Genomic DNA, 22,857 nt, shown 5'->3' with positions numbered 1-22,857 from the left:
TAATGTGTAGCAGACAGTGTGTTCTTTTATTTTCCATAAGTACGTTATCAATAAAATGAATAGGTGACGAAAAACAAAACAAAAGCCCGCCAAAGCATTTCTGAGGTTTACGGCGCCACTGTGCCGTAACGGTTGCTTATACAAAAACAATGCATAGGACCTTATTTGTAGAGAAAACAGTGGTCTTTAATTCTGTATAAGTTTTGTTTTAAAAAAATGCATAGGTAATGAGAAAATCGTAAAAACATGCTCTCCAAGGGCTAGGGGTAGTTTTTGCGGTTTATTTTCAAGGATAGGGATAGTTTCCGCAGGGATGTTGCAATAATCATATATATTTATGAAAAACCCTATTGATGGATCATATGTCCATATGGGTGAAAAAGTAAACACAATTTTTTTTTCAACCCCCCCCCCTTTATATACCTATTTTTTTTGGCTACAGGGGTTGCATCAAGAAATCGCTTTTGGTGTCCATGCATGGGTAATAAGAACGTGGCACAAAATGATATATGAAGCATTTTTATAAAGAGCATGGTGTGTGAAGGATTCCAAGAAAATTACTTTCTTTATTAATTCTCCATTTTTGGGGTGGTTCCGGGGAAAATATGGGGGTGCATTATACAAATTTGTAAATAACACCAGTACATGGACGATCGCTGAAAGTTTTTTTACTCTAGCATAGGCGGTTCAGATGGTATAGAAAGGGTTTTTTTTTTAAATGTAACACCCTGTAATTAAAACATTTGCAATTGTCCTTAAATGAACTATACAAAAAAATCAGCCACTTATTTGTGATTAATTGCCGCAGGGTTTCTTCTTAATTTCTATTACAGTTAGGGAAAAATAATTTTTTTAAAAACATCTTTTTTAAAAATTTGTCAACTTTGGGGCGCCATCCCCGCTAAACGGTGGGTGATAGATATATGTTGTCGAGAAATAAAGAGTAGGAAATATAGTCCTCTTCATTTTACTATTAAGTTAATTTTTTGCAAAGCGTACAGGAAGGTTTACGTTTCGCAAGAACCACAAATTACCCCCTTTAAAGGATGAAAAGGGGGCTTCCGGGGCGAAATTTTTTAAGAAAAAGTTAGTCTCATAATAAGCACCCCTGGATATACCAGAAAAAAAAATAAAACCGGACTTGTGTCCATTTTGCGAGGTTCATCCTCTGTTTCCTACAGTATTGTGCATCTTATGAGGCTGAAAAATGTTCTGAACTCTAAACATCCCAGGTTCTAATTTTAGTGTTGAACAGTCTTATCTCCCCTTCGTTCTTCTGACAATAAATTCGCTCGACCTGAGAAACCTTGTTTTTCCTCCCCTGCCGGATCTTGATTTCCGAGGACCATGACCATTAATGCCGTTGTTTCTAACACCATGATGGTTGTACAGGGGATATCCCTAGGTATCTTTAATGTAGTGGTTTCCCCTTGCCTTCTACATTCTTATACCGTTGACTAAGATTTCGGTTCATCCACATTCGAGACCGATTCCTCAAAACCAGGACAAAAGGATGTTGTACCACTTTCCAACTCGTCTGCCCAAAGCCGTTGGCCAGTCAGAAACCTTGTCCTGGGTCTTTCTCTTCTCTGACCAATGGATCTATCAAGGAGTGTTTTTAGCTGGGCCAGGTTTGTTCCATCCGCATTACGTGCTCTACCCACCTCAGACTCAGACTGCCTATCTTAATGGTAGGGGAGCCCAAGCGGGGATTTTGCAGTTACTCGAGCGCGTCAGATTATCATATGGGGAGAAACCTGGTGCCCTGCAGATGTACCTCTACCATATTAGCTCTTAACACAAAGGAGTTCGTTAAGGGGGGCCCGAAAAAAAAATCTATCCTTAAAAATACTCGAAATTGTCAGATTAAGATAAGGTAAGTTAAAGACATGCAAAACAGTGTATATTTCAAAAATCTGACGATTTGAGCGGGGCGTAAGGAAATGGGCGAATTAAAAAGTTTCACAAAAAAAAGCGAATAATTCGCGAAACGAACGTTAGATCGAAAAACTAAAAAATACGTGTTCAATATTTTTCAAAAATCTATCGAATGATACCAAACATGGCCCCCACGGAGAAGGGTGGGGGGTAAATTTAAAATTTTAAATACAGTCGAACCCGCTTATTGTAATAGCCCTCGTGTGCCAAGCATAAGTATTCCTATAACCAGGATATTCTAATAACCGATCATTAGTGGCGGCTAAAATCGTTTCGGGACCTCCAATTTCTATTCCTTAAACTGGGATATTCTTTTAAGCGGTATTCTAATAAGCGGGTTCGACTGTACAAATCCCGCGATATTTCGCAAAATAAACATTAGATCGAAAATATTTATTCGAAACATTTTTTCGAATTATGGATAGATGGAGCTATAATCGGAAAAAACGATTGTTGAAAATGGAAAATTAAATTAAAAAATGGAAAGGACCCACTAAAATGGAACACTTTTTTTGGTTTTAGGACCTACTCTTCACAACCCAGTAGGTCCCCAAAGCGCTCGAGTGACTGCACATTTAGCATACTTCGCTCCCCTATTATAATGTACTTTACGATATCTGATTCCTAGTAAATAAACGAGCTATCTCTTGAGAAATAATTATTCTGGCACTCTTCTGTCAAACAATACTCTCAGAATAATTTAATTATTTTCTCGTTAATTAGTTGCCTATAAACCACTAATTAGCCAACAACATAAGCTGCTTGTTCTGGACATCGAAGTAAAAAGCGAAACTAAACAAAAATATCGGAGAGGACCACAAAATATCAAGTGGTGGATGCTAAAAGATGAGAAGGAAGGTCTATTCAGGGAAAGAATAGTAGAAAAAATATGTTGGAACATGAAAGGAAGCCCTAACACAATTTGGAGAAAAATGGCCAATATTATTAGAGAGACGGCTATTGAAATACTTGGGAAAACGTCAGGAAAGAAGTTTGAAGATAAAGAGACTTGGTGGTGGTCAAATGAAGTACAAGGAAAAATAAAAGAGAAGAGAAAATTATATAAAAAGTGGCAAGAAACCAGATCGGACATAGATCTTCAAAACTATATGGTCGCCAAAAAGGAAGCGAAAGTAGCAGTAGCAAAAGCTAAAGCAGAAGCGTATTCAAACCTATACGATCAACTTGATACCAGGGAAGGCGAAACGAAGATATATAAAATAGCCAAACAGAGAGCAAAGAAAGCAAAAGATTTTAATCAGATTAGATGTATCCGAGATGAAAATAATAAAATACTAGTTCACGAAAGGGATGTCAAAAAGAGATGGAGAAAGTACTTTGACAGCTTATTAAATGAAGAATTTGACAGACAGCCTGTAGAGTCAACGGAGACAGTAGCAGCAATGGTCACCAAAATAACCAATGAGGAAGTGGCTCAAGCGCTTCAAAAAATAAAGAAAGGAAAAGCGGTAGGACCAGATGATATTCCTGGGGAAGTATGGAGAGCATTGGGAGAGACAGGAACAAGGTGGCTAGCAGGTCTATTTAATAGAATTATGGAAGTTGGACAAATGCCAGACGAATGGAGAAGCAGTATACTGGTACCTGTTTACAAAAACAAGGGAGATATACAACAATGTACAAACTACAGGGCTATAAAACTGCTTAGCCACACCATGAAAATATGGGAAAGAGTAATTGATAGACGGATACGTGAAGAGACCGAAATATCCGAGAATCAATTTGGCTTTATGCAGGGTAGATCAACAACAGATGCAATTTTCACTATAAGGCAGTTGATGGAAAAATACAGGAGTAAAGAAACAAACGCTCATATGGTATTCATTGATCTTGAGAAAGCATATGATAGAGTTCCTCGAGAGATTCTGTGGTGGGCACTCAATAAGAAAGGAGTCCCTGGTGAATATGTAAAGTTTGTGAGGGATATGTATGAGGGAGTAACGACTAGTGTTAGGACAGGTGTGGGAGAGACTGATAAATTTCATGTGAAAGTAGGATTGCATCAAGGTTCTGTGCTTAGTCCGTATTTATTCTCATTAGTTTTGGACCAGATAACAGCGAAAATACAGGGTAACATTCCATGGTGCTTAATGTATGCTGATGATGTCGTGTTAGTAGGAAATAGTGAAAGAGACTTAGAACAAAAACTGGAACAGTGGAGACAAGCTCTGGAGGAAAAAGGTTTAAAACTTAGTAGGACAAAAACAGAGTATTTGGAATGTTCATTTAAAGATGGAGCTACTACAAATAAAATGGTATCTTTGGATGGTGAAATGATTGTAAAAAGCAATAGTTTTAAGTACCTAGGATCGGTATTACAGAGTAATGGAGAAATAGATGGAGATGCATGCAGTAGAATTAGGGCTGGATGGATGAAGTGGAAAGAAGCGAGTGGTGTGTTGTGTGACAGAAAAATTCCAATGAAGCTGAAGGGAAAATTCTATAAAACAGCCATAAGACCAGCTATGATGTACGGAACTGAATGTTGGGCAGTGAAAAAGAAAGAGGAACAGCGAATGCATGTGGCGGAAATGAGAATGCTTAGATGGATGAGTGGAGTGACAAAGAAGGATAAAATTAGAAATGAGTATATTAGGGGAAGTCTAGGTGTGGCACCAATTGATGCCAAAATGAGAGAGCATAGGTTAAGATGGTTTGGTCATGTTCAACGTCGAGACGTTAACCACCCAATACGAAGAATAGCTGAAGTGCAGATTCCTGGAAGGAGTAGGAGAGGAAGACCAAAGAAGACCTGGGGGGAGACGATAAGGCAGGACATGTTGGTAAAGGGGATTAACATTGATATGGCCCAAAATTGTGTGGAGAAATGCAATTAGGGAAGCCGACCCCGCATAGGGATAAGGCAAAGAGAATGATGATGATGATGATGATGAAACCACTAATTAGTTTTATAATAACCTGCAAAAGATTTCCGGTCTGCTAGAATAGTATTTATTTAAAAAATAAGTAATTTGTTTATTTTACAAGCATCTAATTAATCTTACAATAATAATTTACAAACGGTTATTCATCTGATAAATGAGTTGTCTCTTGAGTAATAATTATTAATCTGGCACTCACTGTCAGATAGCGCCACGCGCAAAATTTTTTATTATTATATTTGACTCTACCAACAAGTAATTAGTTTTATGATAATCTACAAATAATTTCCTATCTATTATATTAGTTTTTATTTAATAAAATAATTATTTTGCATTTTTGTATCGATTATAGCGGCATGCCCAAGAATAATTACATAATTCGTTATGAATCAATTAATAGGCCTACAAAAAACTGGACCTACTATAAATATCTACATACAATCGATTGCATATTCTCGTTATTAATTTCACAATATTTGTCGACCTATCACATAGAGGTAATGTAGAATGACATTGTTTTATCTGAATAAGTAACATGTAGACAATTTCCAGTTCCCAAAATGCAGTGTTGCCACAGTAACTTAATATTTCTTTAAACTAGCATATACGCTTGCGCATTCATCATCAATGGCGTCACAACCATTGAGTCTTTGCCGCGTTTATTGCCTTCCAGGTCCTGTGCCACTATTTCTCATATTTCACTCCGATTTTCTCCAGATCTTCTCTGACTCCATCGTTCCACCTTTTTCTAGGCTGTCCTACAGATCTTCTCCCATGGCATGTGATACCGTGTATCACATTCACTGCTCATTAGTCCAGGGTAATAAGGTTTTTCCCATGATACTCGAGCAGCCAGGGTACTGAAGCGTTTTTTCGACAGTTAATACCTATAAGAGCAAATTGTAACTATTTCCTGCGTAGGATCTGGCGGCCATTTTTATTTATAAACAATTAAGTGTCAAAAATGGCATTTTTCCCTTTTTTTTTCAAATCAATGGAAAACAGGGAAACTTATGGTTTTTTTAGTGCAAATATCTTTGAGATTATGGAAAAAGCTTTAAAATGACGTATTACAAAGTTTGATATACTCATTTATTGTTAATATAATTGCGAAAAAAGGTCGGAATTGCAAAAAAAATTAATTTCGCAATATCTATTGTAAAAATTAGTGTACAACTTTGAAATTTTTGTCATATAAGAGTTCTTTGGTGCTTAATATGTGATAAAAATTTCAACGCGATTCATTCAATTGTTTAAATTTTATTCAAATTGTTTATCCCAGAGAGCATTTTTTTGCAATAACATAAGTCAGAAAAAAATGAAGTTAGAACCATTCCACAGAGGTCAAATGAAAGAGCATGAGCTATATTTTCAACATGGTTTAAGAAAAGCGGAAAAAAAATTCATTTATTAGTAATAAATAATTATGCAAAAGTATCGTAAATCTTTCCTTATAAACTTTTTATTTTGTTATATAAGAAATCATATATATTTGTTACAATTTTTTATCAATTATGATATAAATAACATTACTTGGTAGTTGTGGACTTAAAACAGGGTAAAAAAAGTTAATTTTTTTGGAAAAATTTATGGAAAAAGTTTATAAGGAACGATTTACGATACTTTTGCATAATTATTTATTACTAATAAATGCATTTTTTATTCGCTTTTTTTTAAACCAAGTTGAAAATATAGCTCATGCTCTTCCATTTGACACCTGTGGGATGGTTCTAACGTCATTTTTTTCTGACTTATGTTATTGCAAAAAAAATGCTCTGCAAGATAAACAATTCGAATAAAATTTAAACAATTGAATGAATCGCTTTGAAGTTTTTATCACATATTAAGCACCAAAAAACACTCATTTGACAAACATTCCAAACATGTACACTAATTTTTAAAACAGTTATTGCGAAAATAATTTTTTTTGCAATTCCGACCTTTTTTCGCAATTATATTAACAATAAATGAGTATATCAAACTTTGTAATATGTCATTTTAAAGCTTTTTCCATAACCTCAAAGATATTTGTACTAAAAAAGTCATAAGTTTCACTGTTTTCCATTGATTTGAAAAAAAAAAAGGGAAAAATGCCATTTTTTGACAGTTAATTGTTTATAAATAAAAATGGCCGCCAGATCCTACGCAGGAAATAGTTACAATTTGTTCCTATAGGTATTAATTGTCGAAAAAACGCTTCAGTACCCTGGCTGCTGAAGTGTCACGAACAGGGTATATTTTTGTCTTATTACCCTGGCCTACATCTGAGTCTTTTGGCCTTTATAATATCTGACTAGACTTTCCTTTCCGAAGAGAGATTAACTCGTTATTATGTCTCCATTCGTTTGTCGCGCTGTCTCTGGAAGGGCCATTACTCGAAAGATTTTGTTCCCACACCAGAAATTTATTTAATTCTCTTTTTGTTAGCGTCCATGTTTCGCTTCCATATGTAACTGTTGGTCGTAATATGATCTTATATATTTGGATTTTTGTACCTTGTGAGAGAAGTTTTGACTTCATTAGATGTTGCGTTGCAAAGAAATGTTTCCCGTCATTATTCGTGTTTCAACTTCTCTTTCTATTTTGTTGTCATTGGTGATTGTTGCTCCTACTAAACCAAGAGGCAGCGCTGAAAAATCTTTTTGAATTTACTAAAGCTAGAATTTTCAGTTGATTACTGTGAGTGTGTAGAGAAACATGCTGCGGTCGGTCAAGCGAAACGTAGAACAGGGGTTACTGAGAGGGTATCAAAGTTACTTTCCTATGAAGGTAATTAAATCCATTTACTAAGGCTGAAAATCAGTACACACATTCTAAATTAAATTTTTTCCATTATTTCGCTTTGAATATTTCAAATTATTGCATTTGACGAAAAAAGCTAACCTTTAACATGCCGTATCTCGGTTTGTATTGGTCTTAAAGATATTATTGGAAAAGAATTTAGTTTGTGTTACTAAAACATACAATTTTGATATCTACAGTTTTTTTTGATTAAATGCATATTTTTTGAGGTATTCTCAAAAAACCCTCTAACAACCACCCCCAAGGTTTTAGCGCAGGGCTTCCCAAACTGTGCGTCGCGACGCCCTGGGGCGTCGCCGAGTTGTCCCAGGGGCGTCTCGTGTCAGAGCGGACTTTTAATACAGAAAATATATTTATTACAATTACTCATATCCTACAATTGGCAGATAAAATTACTGGGTTTCAGAATAAGTTGCTCTTATGGGAAAGAAAATTAGAAGATCAAGAAATTGAATGTTTTCCTGCTTTACAAGGTATTCTACAAGAAAAATTGATAGAAAAATTCTCGATCCCTCTTTAAAAAATATGTTTACACAACACTTTGTTATCATTGAGCGAACAGATATTTTCCTGAAGATCTGGAGTAATATGACTGGGTCAGAAACCCTTTCCAGTTATCCACATTGTCGACACTTTCAACAGAGGAAGAAAAACAACTGGCAGAATTGTGCTGTGATTCCAGCCTAAAGCTTCAATACGACAAGGACACACTGTTTGAATTTTGGAGCGCAGTTTCTAATGAATATCATGCCATCAGCACTGCAACATTAAAGGTTTTATTACCATTTGAGACTTCGTACTTTTGTGAAACGGAATTTTCTGCAGTGACAGTAATTAAAAACAAGTACAGGTCAAACATAAACTTAGAAAAAAAAATGAGAGTGGTAATTTCCAAATTGGAGCCCCGGTTTCATAAGCTGTGCTCAAAAAAGCAAACAGATCCCTCACGTTAACCAGCCAGTTACATTAAAATATATCCCTTTTTATTTTTGTGCATTGTGCCTGTGTTTTGAATTCGTTCTTAATTTCTTATAAAAATATAAATGTTCAAATAGTTTTTTTGTTAAAACTATAACCTTTTACTAGGCTAGTACTTACTAAAATTGGTAAGTTTTATTGGAGGTTGGGTTGAGGGGCGTCGCAAAAAAATACCAAAGTCTCAAGGGCGTCACAGTACCAATAAGTTTGGGAAGTCCTGTTTTAGCGTATGATAGCGGCATGATATAGAAAATGGTCCTTAACCTATTCCCTACCTTCTGTGAAAATTTACTGTAAATCCATGCTGGACGAAAAAATTGCGAGCCAAATCGACTATTGGGGCCGAACGACCGGCTCTGTCCCGTCATACAGCTGACCGACTATAATAACTTTTATTTATATTTAATTTAGAATGTGTGTACTGATTTTCAGCCTTAGTAAATGGATTTAATTACCTTCGTAGAAAAGCAATATTGATACCCTCTCAGTAACCCCTCTTCTACGTTTCGCTTGACCGACCGCAGTATGTTTCTCTACACAATCACAGTAATCAACTGTGAAAAATGTAGCTTTAGTAAATTCAAAGAGATTTTTCAGCGCTGCCTCTCCGTCTATACGTATTTGCAGCTTGTGAATTGTATCATTCGAAATACATATCTTTCCCTTTTGTTTCCATATTCAAAATCTTTTCAGGGTTAACTATTGTAGTTTGAATGAAACTATTCCACATACAATTCCGAAAAACAGTAAATAAAAATCAAACATTGCGAAGATACAAACAAATTATACTTGCAATGAAATAAAACTAAGCTTTGGCCTTTAGTATATTTTTATTAGTGTAAATTTTTTACAAAATTTCAGTTCTTTTTATTTCCTGTCTTGTCTCCTATCTACCAAAAGCTGCAGCTTCTTTATAAGTTTCATTATAATTACATAATGTAACAAATATCTCCGATTCTATATTTGTTACTATAATACTGTTCCAGTAATAGTACTGTGAAAGATGTCTCTCAGAGTTCTTTGGTTTGTCGTAGTACTAACAGAATCAGGTGCAAATTTTACAATGCTCGTTATAAACGGTAGTTTTTCTAATTTTGCTTCTATCGTTACATTTCCTTCTTCGTCATAACTTTTCCAGGTAATATGGATGTTGCCTAAAAATATTAAATTGTTGCAAGATTTGCACTGAAATACTAAATACATAATAAATTTAATAAATAATAGTGACAGTAGTAGACAATAATGCAGAGAATTGAGGAGAACTATGACAAACTCAAAGAGATACAAGAATTTAAAAAAATTGAAATAAGATCCTGTTATAACCCATGCCTACATATAAAAATGATGGAGGGATATTAATCAATGAACCAGATGAAACAATGAGAAATTGGCAATATGAAAACGCAACTATTAAACAAAAACGAACAAGAAACAATCCACGAAATCGAATATGATCACATAGTAGCAGAAATACAAGAAAAAAGAAATAGAAAACGAAGAATAGCAAAAGGAAACAAAAGTATGCAACATTGCCGATTGCGATCATTATTGACATCCAAATATTTCTGAAGAAAAACAAAAACTAGAATCTACAAAACAGTTATCAGACCTACAGCTACATATGCTTCTGAAATATAAGGGTTAAACAAAATCAGAAATAGATCTTTTAGGGAGATATGAGAGGAAAATACAAAGGCAATATAGGGAGGTGAGAAAACAGATGGTCAATGGAAAAGAGGGAATAATAAAGAACAGAGAATATAATATTTAGGACACATGGAAAGAACGCGAAAGGAAATAATGCCGATAATGGTACTATCACGAAAGTCAGAACAAAAAAGAAGAAAAGTATTGGACAAAAATCAATGGAGGGAAGTGGTTAAGAAATGTATGGAAATATTATAAGAAATATTAAATGTATTTTATATAAGCAGATGTATATATAGTAATTGTAATGGAAAATTAAATTTTTCAACCCTCGGCACTCAGGGCTTGCTCTTTATAAATAATAATAAATAACAATAAAAACACTAACTAACCTGCGACAGATGAAGTATTTAATATCCATAAAAATATGGAATATACAGGTATATTATAAAGTGCAGTTCTGATTCCCAACAATAATCGATCTATAAATAGTGTAACCAGGCGGAACTAAAATAAAAAATAAGGTTATCATTCTCGTCTTCACGTTTTCTCTATAGACGTATATAATAATATAGACTGAGCAGTCTGTAGAGCTAAGTGACGATACCATCTTTTGTTTCGCTGTTTGTTCTGTCTCACTCTTACAAATAGTACCTAAAGCTACGACGGAGAAGTAGAAATACGAGTAGCTTCTCGATATAATGTTCTATAATAGACACACATAACGAACAAGCTTAACAGATCTTGTCTTAAGCACGCGCGGCAGTTATGCTCGGTCTATGTTAATATATATGCCTATTTAATATACCATACATTTAATTTTCGATTAGAGATAGTCGAGTGAAGGAAGTGCTAAAATCGGCAACGTTGCTTATGAAAATGAGTTGCATGGCCACTGTAGAATCGACGAATGACTAAATAAATCCGAGTGACTCGGGTGTGGACGTGTGGGAAGTGAGGAAACAGTGTTGCCACGTATTGGGTGTACTCATATATCTAATTTAAAAGTAAATACACGGTATATATTACTTAATGTCTATGGTTTCCTGATCTACAATAATTATCAAATGCCATTTATATACTTACTATGGAAAATACTACATAGTACATAGCAGTAGTGGGCAGCAAAAACAATAAAATTGTAAAAGATAATGTTCCGATAAACAACTGATTGTGGGAATATTGACATGAATCCACCCTATTCCGCAAAGGATTGAACTTCCTTCCAATAACCACCCTCCATAACGATGATAGACATTTTAATTGTAAATTAAAGATCCTGAAAACATAATATTCATTTATATCAAAAAAATTAGTAAAAATTATAAAAGGTAGTATTTTATTTAAAATTCTCTTGAGGGCTGCATCACAGAATGTTTTCGAATTAAAAAGTTTATCATCAGTGCTGTTACCAGGTTTATAACATGCAGAGCCACCAAACTGTGTGGGTAAAATCCCTTTAGATGTGATGAAAAGTTTACATTATTATAATAACACATTGCGTGAGGGTGTCTGATACTAAGACTTATTTATACTCATGACTGACAAAAATAATACATATTTAAAATGTGTATAATCAATGGCATACAGATGTGCCGTCCGGCATACATGAAAGGCATCATGTGGCTCACTTGTATGCCATCCGCAAGGAACGTGTTAAATTAAAAGTGATGTTTAAAATCATTCTAGATATAGTATCAGACATCACAGGACTCCCCACACAACACGTAGGTTGCTAGTCCAGAGGTTACGTCCTTACATTACATTACATTACATTACGGACAATAAGGAGCAAACTCAGTTGCTACTTACTTGAAAATTTGCCACGGTTAGCTTATTTTTCAATATTTTGCCCTGAAATTGTTTTTGAATATTCTTGGCCCCCATTAACTGCATACACAAGTGACACTATCATATTGGTTATTACGAAATATCTACAGTTGCCAGATGAAGAAGCATCATGTCTATACTGCAGACACCCGGACACCGTTACACATACGATGCTAGAGTGCAGCAGATGGATAGTAGAAAGGAACAGAATGGAAAGAGAGACAGGTGTGAATTTTGTGACAGTGCGAGAAATGATTGAGAGAATGATTGAAAATTAATCTGGTTGGACTAGTATACACAACTATATCCGTGTAGTGATCAAGAAGAAAGAAGAGGAGGAAAAACAGCTGTACCAACAATAGGGGTGAGAGGGAAATATATTGTAAGTAGAAGGTAGAGGGAATAAGTTTTGATGAGAAGCGAGTAGGTGAGTTAGATTGTATGAGACATACTGTGGAAAAGAAGCTCAAAAAAATTGGGACCAAAAAAAGGGGGAAACGGGGAAAAGGAAGGACCTCCTTTGCTTACAGTCTATGAATAAATGAAGGTAAAGTGCTTCGGAAGCGATGTCGACCTTGCAGTGGCCGCAGCTATGAGAGAGCGTATTAAAGTACCTTGGGAACTATCGCTGGGGCTACTACGAATGAATCCCGCACTAAGGTCAGTCAGGCGGCGTTCTGGACTGAGATGTCTTTTGAAGATTACAGACCCCTCCCCCCTTAAAGATAAAAAAAGATAAAGAAGCATAGATTCCATATCATGGTGAATAAACCCTGAATACAGTGCTAGTCAAAAGTCCGTACCCCCCTCGCATCTTTTGAACGGTTACATCTATAATAGTGAAATTTGGAGGGAGGAAATAAACGGACGTAAGCCTCTTAACTAGTCATGACAGGTAACGTAAGAGTGACAGATGACTTTACAGCTCCACTGTGACAGATAATTTTAAATGGGACCTTAGGGCAAGTGATACCTTGTTTGAAAGGTATTGAAAATACCTATTCAGTCATACTAATTTTGTTTGAGTTTAAGCTAATTTTGATGAATAGATGAAATAAATATAAAATTGTAGTTTCGCATTTAAATAAAAAAATTCAAAATTCCGCCTATGATTACTTGTCAAAAAGGTTGACGTTGACGTAAAAACTACTAGAGAATCGAAAAACGTCATCTTTTTGACAAAAAAAAACCCATAGGCGGACATTTGAATTTTTATTAATTAAATGCGAAACTACAATATATTTATTTAATTTTTTCACCAAAATCAAAATCAACTTAAACCCAAAAAAATTAGTATAACTGAATAGGTATTTTGAATACCTTTCAAATGAGGTATCACTTGCCATAAGGTCCCATTTAAAATTATCGGTCACAGTGGCTCTGTAACGTCATCTGTCACTATTACGCCACCTATCATGATTAGTTAAGAAGCTTATCTCCGTTTATTTCCTCCCTCCAAATTTCACTATTATAGGTATAACCGATTAAAAGATATGAGGGGGGTACGGACTTTTGACTAGCACTGTGTAATGCACCATATAACTGAACATAATTTATCAAAACACTGTAAAATCAGTAATTAAAACTATTCTTTATCAAGAATAATTTTTTAAAACTTAGTCAGCAACTTACCTAGCAGCATTAACGTATATGCAGTAGCTATGAAAAGTAGCAATGGCTATAAGGTCAGAAACCATAGCTATCTGGTACGAAAACCCCAAAGCTCCTGGTAACATGAAGTATTTAAAGTTACTAACAAAGATGGGGTGAGCTCCTTGTAAAAATATCCTCCACAAAGAAATGTGGTACAAGAAGAACTGGCCTAAGAAGTTGTTAAAGCCGTAGTTGAGTTTGAGGCCTATGGGGGATCCCATAAGATACAGTAAGAGGCCTTTAAGGCTAGAAATAATACCCTGAAACAAAAATAACAAATTAAACATAAAACCAAAAAAATTAGAAATTTCTTATATAACCTAATGTCTCAAAAGGGAGAATTTTAGAGCTCTTATTCTTTTTAGCCTTCTGTAGTCCATTTTTGGACATTATCCTTTCCCAACACCTTCTATTGATCTCTATCCTAAATCCTAAGCAACATATTTGCAATTTGTTCTGGCTATTCTTTTTTGTCATCAACCCATCTCATCTGTGCTCTTCCTCTTGGTTGTCTACCTTTGTAGGTAAGGTCTCCAATATTGTATTGTGATGTTCCAACATTGGTCTTTTTGTCTAATGTTTATTTTTTAACCAGGAGGAGTAAACTAAAAAGACAGATTCACACCCAAGAAAGTCACTAGAATAATCACCAAATACATCTTCTTTTTTGGTTGATCATGTCGGCCCTCGACGGTAATCCATAAATGTAATATTATATTAATACGTCGCTAAGGAGTTCTAAAAACAACTGCTTTTTATATAAAAACAGAATAAAAATCTAAAAATTAAAGGAATAACGCAGAAAATACAAAAAATCGCCGATATAACTTAATTAACCTATGAAATGCCAATTGTGTAAAAATTTGATAAATGTCATTAGTGTCAAAATTTCATAACAGTGGAGTAAACTTGCCTGCGGTTGGACCAATTACAAACAAGCATTACAGCGCGGTAAATTTTAATCACTCCTCTTGGTTTAAAAACAAACCAAGTATATGGCCCACAAAGTATATAGCAGTATATGGCCCACAAAGCTCCATTTGAGTTTGGCAATTTTTGTTGCAATATCCTCAACTTTTGTTTTTGATCTTTTCCAGTTGTTCCCTTTTTATCTGATAACTGTATAACCAACATTGTTCTTTCTATTCCGTTTCTGTTGCTTTGGTTTATTCACATTTGCCTTGATTAGGGTCCAGGTTTGAAATCCATATATCATGATAGGAAGGGTGCAGTGGTTGAACACTTTGCTCCTCAAGTAGTGAGGTATTCTGCGGTTCCAATTGAGTTTTCCAAATCCTACCCATGCCAGTCTTGCTTTTCGAGTGATAGAACTCTTATTAAGGACAAGGAAAGTTCCTTTTTTGCACAAAGTTTCGAATAGAAAAGAAATACTGAGTAAAACTCGTAGGAAAATGAATATAATGACAAAACATCATCTACTTCTTCTAGTTACAAGACTGTTATCGATCGTTGGATATCATGTTGGCTACCATATTTGCTATCGTGACTTTATTGACAGCAGCTCTGAATAACGATGTAGTCGATCTTCCACACCATTGCCTCAGATTCTTCAGCCATGATGTTCTTCTTCTACCAGGAGTTCGTTTACCTTAGATCTTTCTCTGAATGATCAGATGTAAAAGATCATATTTCTCAGGGTGTCTCATAGTGTGACTGAAGTATTCCAGCTTTTTTCTCTTTATTATATTGACCAGTTTTGTGTTGTTTCGTTCTTCTGTCTAAGAACCTCCTCATTTCTAAGTCTTTTTTTTTCTCTGATTCTGGCCTTGGTTTAGAACTAGAACCTTTAGCCACGTAATTGTATAACTTATCACCAACTCAGGTGTAATGTGTAGTGTGTGTGTTGAGTAAGTGTCTTGTTACTTTGCAAAGTCGACGTCATTGTTTTTGCAAAGAGACGCTAATTGTATCCGAACGTCTGCGGTCCCTCCGGTGAGTACCGATCCATTTCTAAGTCTGTTGACCTAGCTTATTTTTACTAATATACTAATAATAGAGTGGTGGAATTCATAGAGTTTATTTGTAGCAATTAGTACATAATAATAAACCCAAGTTCTCACTGAAGTTGTTAGTCACATGGACTACAACTTGTGTGTGAGGGTTAAATTTTGATTATAAAACAACATTAATTTATCTTAAAGTTTACAAAAAGGTATTAAATAGTCTGTTTCGCTCATCTGTCCTTAAATTTGGGCTCCTCTTCTCACTAATTCAGTTAACGTTAAATTTTGTTTATCGGACCTACGAAAATCTCTAATAAAATTCAACAAAGGATTGCGAAAAACTTTAGATGGGATTCTTCTGGCGGGATTTCGTTTTATATGAGAATTATCATGACTTTTAAGGTGTTTTATTCATTTTTAGTAGTAGGAAGTCTGTATACCCACATCTCAAAGGCTGTCATGCAGGCCCTGGGCTATAAATGGGCAGACTGGGCATTTGCCCAAGGCGCCAAAATTTTGGGGCGCAAAATAAAAGAGATAATAAAAATAAATTAGAGAAACAAATTACCCACTAAAAAATATCTAAGACAAAATTTTTGAAAATATATAGAACAGAACAAGTAAATATAATACAGGCTACCAGAAATGTAAAATAAAAATAGTAAGAAACATAATAATGATAAGTTAAGACAATGTGTATGAATACATAATAAAAAATGAACTGAAGAGTACTTTCCCAAATCTTGAAGTAGCTGTTAGATTTTTTCTGACCTTACCTGTCACCACTGCTCTGCAGAGAGAGGATTTTCCGCTTTGAATCGTCTGAAGAATGTTAAGAGATCTGCTCTTTCAGACAGCAAGTTAAATTGTCTCATGTTACTGTGTTGTGAAAAAGATTTAACCCTAAGCACAGATTTTTCTGATGTAGTAAACAAGTTTGCCAAATTGAAGGCTAGAAAAAATCTGTCACTTAAAATGCTTTGTACAAAGTAGGATCTAATATAATTTTAAGTTGTAATCTTTGCTGGAAGTGTGAATTATGTAGAAATAAATGTCTACAGTTTTGTGTATGAAAGACGTGTTTTATTGTTATTTACTTTACTTCATAAAATATAAGTAACAGATTATTTGCTTTTATATTATAGTAATAAAGGGGGCGCCAGTAGACCATTTGCCCAGGGCGCCAGTCACCTAAGCCCGGGGCCTGCTGTCATGTGTTTAGTTTAAGCATAGCCTCACTTACGAGTCCACACTTCTACTCCATACAGTAGGATAGGAAAGATATAGCAGTATGTCATTTGAACACGAAGGACAAAACTAAGATCGTGATCATAATTAAAATAAAAACTTGAGTGTTAACTTAGAAACTAAATAAAAAATATTATCTAGGTACCTCAAATGTATTGTAGACAAACAAAAATATCTGATCCTCATACTGCATGACATAACTCATAAGAAAAACTCCTATGAAAATATCTATTGGTTTGGCAATAAGAACGTTCCCCATTTTTGGAGTTACTGTTTTTTGGTCTGCAGCTGTCTTCAGAAACCATTTCATAGTCTTCAAGCTCTCTTCGAAATGTGTAAAAGTTGAAGACTTTTGTACTATCAAATTCAGTCTAGAGAGAAAGTTAAGGCATACATTCAGTACTACGATAACTTTGGATAAAATGTTTATTAAAAAATGTCTTCCATTTTCTGATACTGAACGAGCATGTTTCCTCAATTCTATACTCAGATTCTTAAAATGCTCTCCATAGTTTTCTGCACTGTGATAGAGAATATCAGAGTTCTTAAACCTTTTAAAATCATAAACTATTTGAGTCACTGGATGTTTCTCTTCGCACATTAGGAATATTTCTTTATTTGTACTATTTATCAATAAACTAACGTCTTTATTTAAGTTATCACATTCTTGTAAGAGTCCTATGTACCCTAAAGGGTCATAAGCCTTGTTTGAGGCCTTATCACTAGTTATATAGAAAACTTCAGAATTTTTTACTATTCTCTTGCTTCCCGTTAAATAACCAGATAATCTAGTGTCCAGACTATCTGGTATAAAGACCAGAATAGTATTTTGGCTCATTACTATCTATCAAAATAGTAATTTTTCATTTTGTTAATTCAATTTTTCAATTTTTGAATGACATTTTCCCTTCATTCAAAGTTTGACAGACACGTGCATGCACATGCAGCCATGTTGCCACGTTTTTAAAAAACATTCCGCAGTTTCACTCAAAATGTGACCGGAAGTGAAACCGCAAGTTAATATTTGAACTCTTCATGTAACTTTGCGTCGATTGATATACCTCTACGATTTCACTAATTTTGAGCATTTTTTTGCCAAACTTCCAGTTAAAACTTTTTAATCGGAAATGATATCAAAACCGGAACTAAATATTCGAGCTCGACTTTTCAATTATACACGATTATTGATATATCCCCATGTACTATTTCTGCGACTATAATGTGTCACTTCCGGTTCAGAGGCGTAGCTACCGCCGTATCAGCCGTATCAATTATACGGGGCCCCCACATTCAGGGGCCCTAACGCGGCATGTCGAAACAAAATTCTATTCAAACAATTGAACAAAATATTCTGCAATTATTTCACTATTAAAAGGCTTTGAAACAGTGTACATATATTGTTCCGATATCGACATTTTCGTGTAATGGATTCTATATATTATAAACTATATTTCTGTACTGTACAGGTACCTATCTATTTTCTGCCTCTTGCCGTTCTATAACAACAGAGGTTTTTTGTTTCCAAGCTACTTCTTATTGTGTATTCACCGTTGGCTGTGTGAGACATTGTATAATGTATAATGCGAAATTGCAATATTTGTAATCGCTTAACCTTTAATAAGTTGAAACATTGAAACACTGTGTATTGTTTGCGTATATTTTCGTGTAATCTGTTCTTTATCTAATTGTATTTAGGTGTATACACTGTATACCTATTTGCCGGTCGCTCGCCGTTAAAGAACAGAGCTTCTATGTTTTCGTTCCTTTTCAATGTCTATTCACCCTTGGCTTGAAAAACTGAATCTATTTTAAAACAAAATGAGTCTCAATTAAAATCTGTTTTTCAACTTTGGATTATTAGAGTTTATTAGATCTATTATTATCTATATTTGAGTGTTTGTCGCTGAACTTATTAGTTCCTAAGGTTGTATTATGCAATTTGCAATTTATTTAAATTTTGCAATATACAGGGTGTTTCATTAATATTTGGAAATAATTTAACTGTAGATTCCTGGGCTCAAAATATGTATTATCTATATTTGAGTGTTTATCGCTGAACTTATTAGTTCCTAAGGTTGTATTATGCAATTTGCAATTTATTTAAATTTTGCAATATACAGGGTGTTTCATTAATATTTGGAAATAATTTAACTGTAGATTCCTGGGCTCAAAATATGTATTATCTATATTTGAGTGTTTATCGCTGAACTTATTAGTTCCTAAGGTTGTATTATGCAATTTGCAATTTATTTAAATTTTGCAATATACAGGGTGTTTCATTAATATTTGGAAATAATTTAACTGTAGATTCCTGGGCTCAAAATATGTATTAAGATTTAACCCAAATACCTCCGGAACGCTTTCATTTAGAGAAACCAAAACTGGTACGCCTATTTATCTTCCTTTTTTATCTTTAACTTTTAAGCCTTTTTGACACTGGATTATTAAATTGTGAGCCATTCTAGTAATAAAAGGGACTCTTGCTTTAAGTCGGTAGGATACACCGTTTTATAGAAATGTCGATTTGAAAATTTTGTGTTTTTTAATGTGAGAAAAATTTTCAAAAAAACCATGAAAACAAAAATCGAAAACTGGTATGTTTATTCCAGAGATGAATCGATTTCATCAATTGCGAATTTCTAGTACCGGTCATATGCGTCCGTTTTGAGTAGGTCAACGGTTATTTTATCGCATTATTTTTTGTGTCTTTAATTTTGAAACATTTTTGACACTAGATTATTAAATTATGAGGTATTCTAGTACTAAAAGTTAATCTTCTTTGGGTCGGTAAAGTACACCGTTTTTGAAGTTATACTTCTTTACGGGCGTAATGACGGTGAAATTTTATATGGTAAAACCTAGCGACCGGGCGCATGCGCATTATAAATTTGTTCTGATTGGATGTTCAAATGACATGACAAAAATGATCCAATATGGCAGCTGTGGCACAGCTGTGGGACTGTGGTTTGGTTATAATGTATGCTTGTTGCGTTTTAAAATTTGTAGGAAAAGAAACAACAAATAAAAAGTTAGTTAATGGTTATACTGCCTTTTTAAATAGTTTTTGATATTATATTTTTGGACTTATTTACATAGAAGAGATGATTGTTGCATGCCAATGTGAAAGCTCATCAAACTGTGACTAGTATGAGTGCCGCAGATCTCGCTTATTCAAAGCTAAAGAATCTTTCACTGGTACGTGTTTTATAAATAGTTGATCAAATTTTGTTATGATATTTGAACATAGCCACTTTGCACGACGCAAGTGATTGCGAAATTTATTAGTCGTTATACGGGCTCCGATACCTACCTTGAACCTACCAAAATACATAAGTAGTATGTAATACTTTTATTTACATAATTTGATTACCATCAAAATTTCTATCAATATTCACCTAATATATTGTTTTCTTACTCTATGTTTTGTTGTATTTTTTCAATTCTAAATCATTTCAATTCAAAATCAAAATAATTTGATTTACATAAGTTAAAAATGTCAAAAGGTTAATCTGTTTACTTATACGATCTTCGCACATAATGACAAGCTGTCTCTGTGGCGAAGTTTTAATGCGAGTGAATCCCAATACAACGCAAATACCAGCCGCGTGGTAAGTTGGTTCGAATCCCAATAGAAACTTTTATTTTTTTATTTTTTTTATACATTTTATGATTGTAAGTATATTTATTATATAATTTTATTTTCAGAAAATACGTATTTAGTTAAAAATTTTTCCGACAATTAATGTTCAGAAATCATTTGTGGCATTTTTAATGTGTTTGTGTGTGTTTTATTTTTTTATTATTTTAATTTTTGGCACTGTTTTAATAAAAATGTTTGAGAAGTAGTAAGTATAAATTAATTTAATATTTAAATAAAATATAAATAAAAAGTATATTAATTTCATTTATAATCATATAATCATATAATAGAAGTATAACTTCTTACGTGCGTACAAAGTACACACACATTCTTTTTTTTTTATTTTTTTAAAATTTTGATCAAATTCAAAAAACGAAAAAATTTCAAATCGATTTTTCTAGAAAACGGTGTATGCTACCAACTTAAAGTAAGAGTACATTTTAGTACTAGAATACCACACAATTTAATAATCTAGTGTAAAACATGCTTAAAAATTAAAGACAAAAAAGGGATGTGATAAAATAACCGTTGCCCTACCCAAAGAGGACGCATATGACCGGTACTAGAAATTCGCAATTTATGAAATAGATTCATCTCTGGAAGCTAAATAGCCGTACCAGTTCTAGATGTGTTCTAGAGGTATTTCAAAAAAACTAATTAAAAGGCACCATCTTCAAAGAGCTCCAGCTCCCTTAGGAAGCCTTTTCGGAGGTGATTTGTGTTAAACCGTAATATTTTGGGCCCAGGAATCTACAGTTATAATGTTTCCAATTATTAATGAAACACCCTGTATTGTTTTGTTTTATTTCAATATCTTTTATTTTGTAATAATAATGACGATTTGTGTAATTTCAAGGCCTCGTCCCACCATCAAATAATTTGATCAAACTGGTTTGAGCAATCTGAAAGTGACAGTTAGTGACGTCACATCCTGAGTGTTCATTGTGGATAATAATGAACAATTTTAATTTTAAATAAAGTACAAACAAGTTAGACAACTCAATACACAAAATTTGATCAAACTAGACTGATAGTGAGAGCACAGATTTTTAGAATTTCAAAAAAACTGCAATTGTGACGTCACTTTGACGTACTTCCGGAGTTTGCTCAAACTGTTTGATCAAATTATTTGATGGTGAGACGCGGTCTTGGGTAAACTGTATTTGTTGTTGTTTTTTTCCTACTCTTTGTACCAACGCTTTGTCTATAAAATTGTAAACTTATCAGTGACAATAAAGTATATTTCTGTTCTATTCTATACACGCGTTTTTGCTGCTTTTGTCATTGATTATAAATATTCCTCTAGATAGCTCACCTCTTGGTAACCGAAAGACGTATCAACAACTAGATGGCGCTACTCGAAAACCGTATCGAGATTTCTCATTCCCTCTCTGACTTGCGAGGAGGTAGGAGTAGTGTCAGGGCCGAACTTACCCTATAGGTGTATTATCTGTGACAAGTGTTGTGACAAGTTATAGCAAAATTAAAAAAAGGACTCACATTTTAGATAAAATGGCCTCTGTAACGTATAAGTGTGTTTACGCGGGATGTTTTGAAAGAAACGATGGAACAAATAATAATATATCTTTCTTTAAATTTCCCCTGAAAGACGTATAGTCCATTCTTTCACGGTTTTTGGTCTAAATTTTAAAGAACCGCTTGGATTGACATGAAATTTGGCATACGTATAGCTTACATGTCAAAGAGAAAAAGTGATATTGTGCCGATGTGTGCTTTTTCCCCGGGGGTGACTTTCACCCTTTCTTTTGGGTGAAAGAATATATGTCCAAAATAAGTCCGGAAATGGGTAAACTGACTAATTTTAAGTAACTTTTGTTCTATAGAGCTTTATTATTCTATTAGTTCTATTAGAGAATTATGACAGGTGATAAATAGCAGTCTGATTTTTGCATGAGAGTTTAATCTCTGTTCGGAGAGTTTAAGTCTGTTCTGTCGGACAAAATAAATGTGCCGTTTTCGTGGTCTGACCGTTCCAAATTTTTAAGCTATTCCACAATTAAAACTGCCCCTTTCCAGTGTTCCCATATATCAAAGTTTGTCCGACTAGACACCCTTAAGCTATTAACAAATTTTCAGCTTGCTATTAATCAACTTTTTTTTCATACGCGGGATTCAGACCTATAAGTATTTTGTCGAAAAAAACGTTCTTAGCAAAAATATAGCCTATAAAAAAGTAAAAAAAAATGTTGTACGCGTTAGGTCTCTGGATCTCGTAGAACCAGAGTTATAGCCA

General features: G+C 34.2%; 1 protein-coding gene across 2 annotated transcripts; it reads right to left on the bottom strand.

The window, feature by feature from the left end:
• Positions 1 to 9,432: 9,432 nt before the first annotated feature.
• On the bottom strand, positions 9,433 to 17,900 carry LOC114327365 (phosphatidylinositol N-acetylglucosaminyltransferase subunit Q). 2 transcript variants are annotated; one of them, XM_028275955.2, is made up of 5 exons: positions 17,109 to 17,898; positions 13,731 to 14,011; positions 11,355 to 11,547; positions 10,661 to 10,775; positions 9,433 to 9,775 (listed from the first exon to the last, which is right to left on the bottom strand). In XM_028275955.2, exons 1-5 carry the CDS (start codon positions 17,799 to 17,801, stop codon positions 9,591 to 9,593), a joined length of 1,467 nt encoding a protein of 488 aa, XP_028131756.1. In that variant the 5' UTR covers positions 17,802 to 17,898; the 3' UTR covers positions 9,433 to 9,590. The 2 variants fall into 2 exon arrangements, with proteins under 2 accessions (XP_028131756.1, XP_028131757.1); XM_028275956.2 differs by lacking the exon at positions 10,661 to 10,775 and having other exon boundaries at positions 17,109 to 17,900.
• Positions 17,901 to 22,857: the final 4,957 nt, after the last annotated feature.

This window comes from Diabrotica virgifera, chromosome 7, assembly GCF_917563875.1.
Source record: "Diabrotica virgifera virgifera chromosome 7, PGI_DIABVI_V3a".
Lineage (NCBI taxonomy): Eukaryota > Metazoa > Arthropoda > Insecta > Coleoptera > Chrysomelidae > Diabrotica > Diabrotica virgifera.
This window is presented reverse-complemented; position numbering and strand designations above follow the sequence as displayed.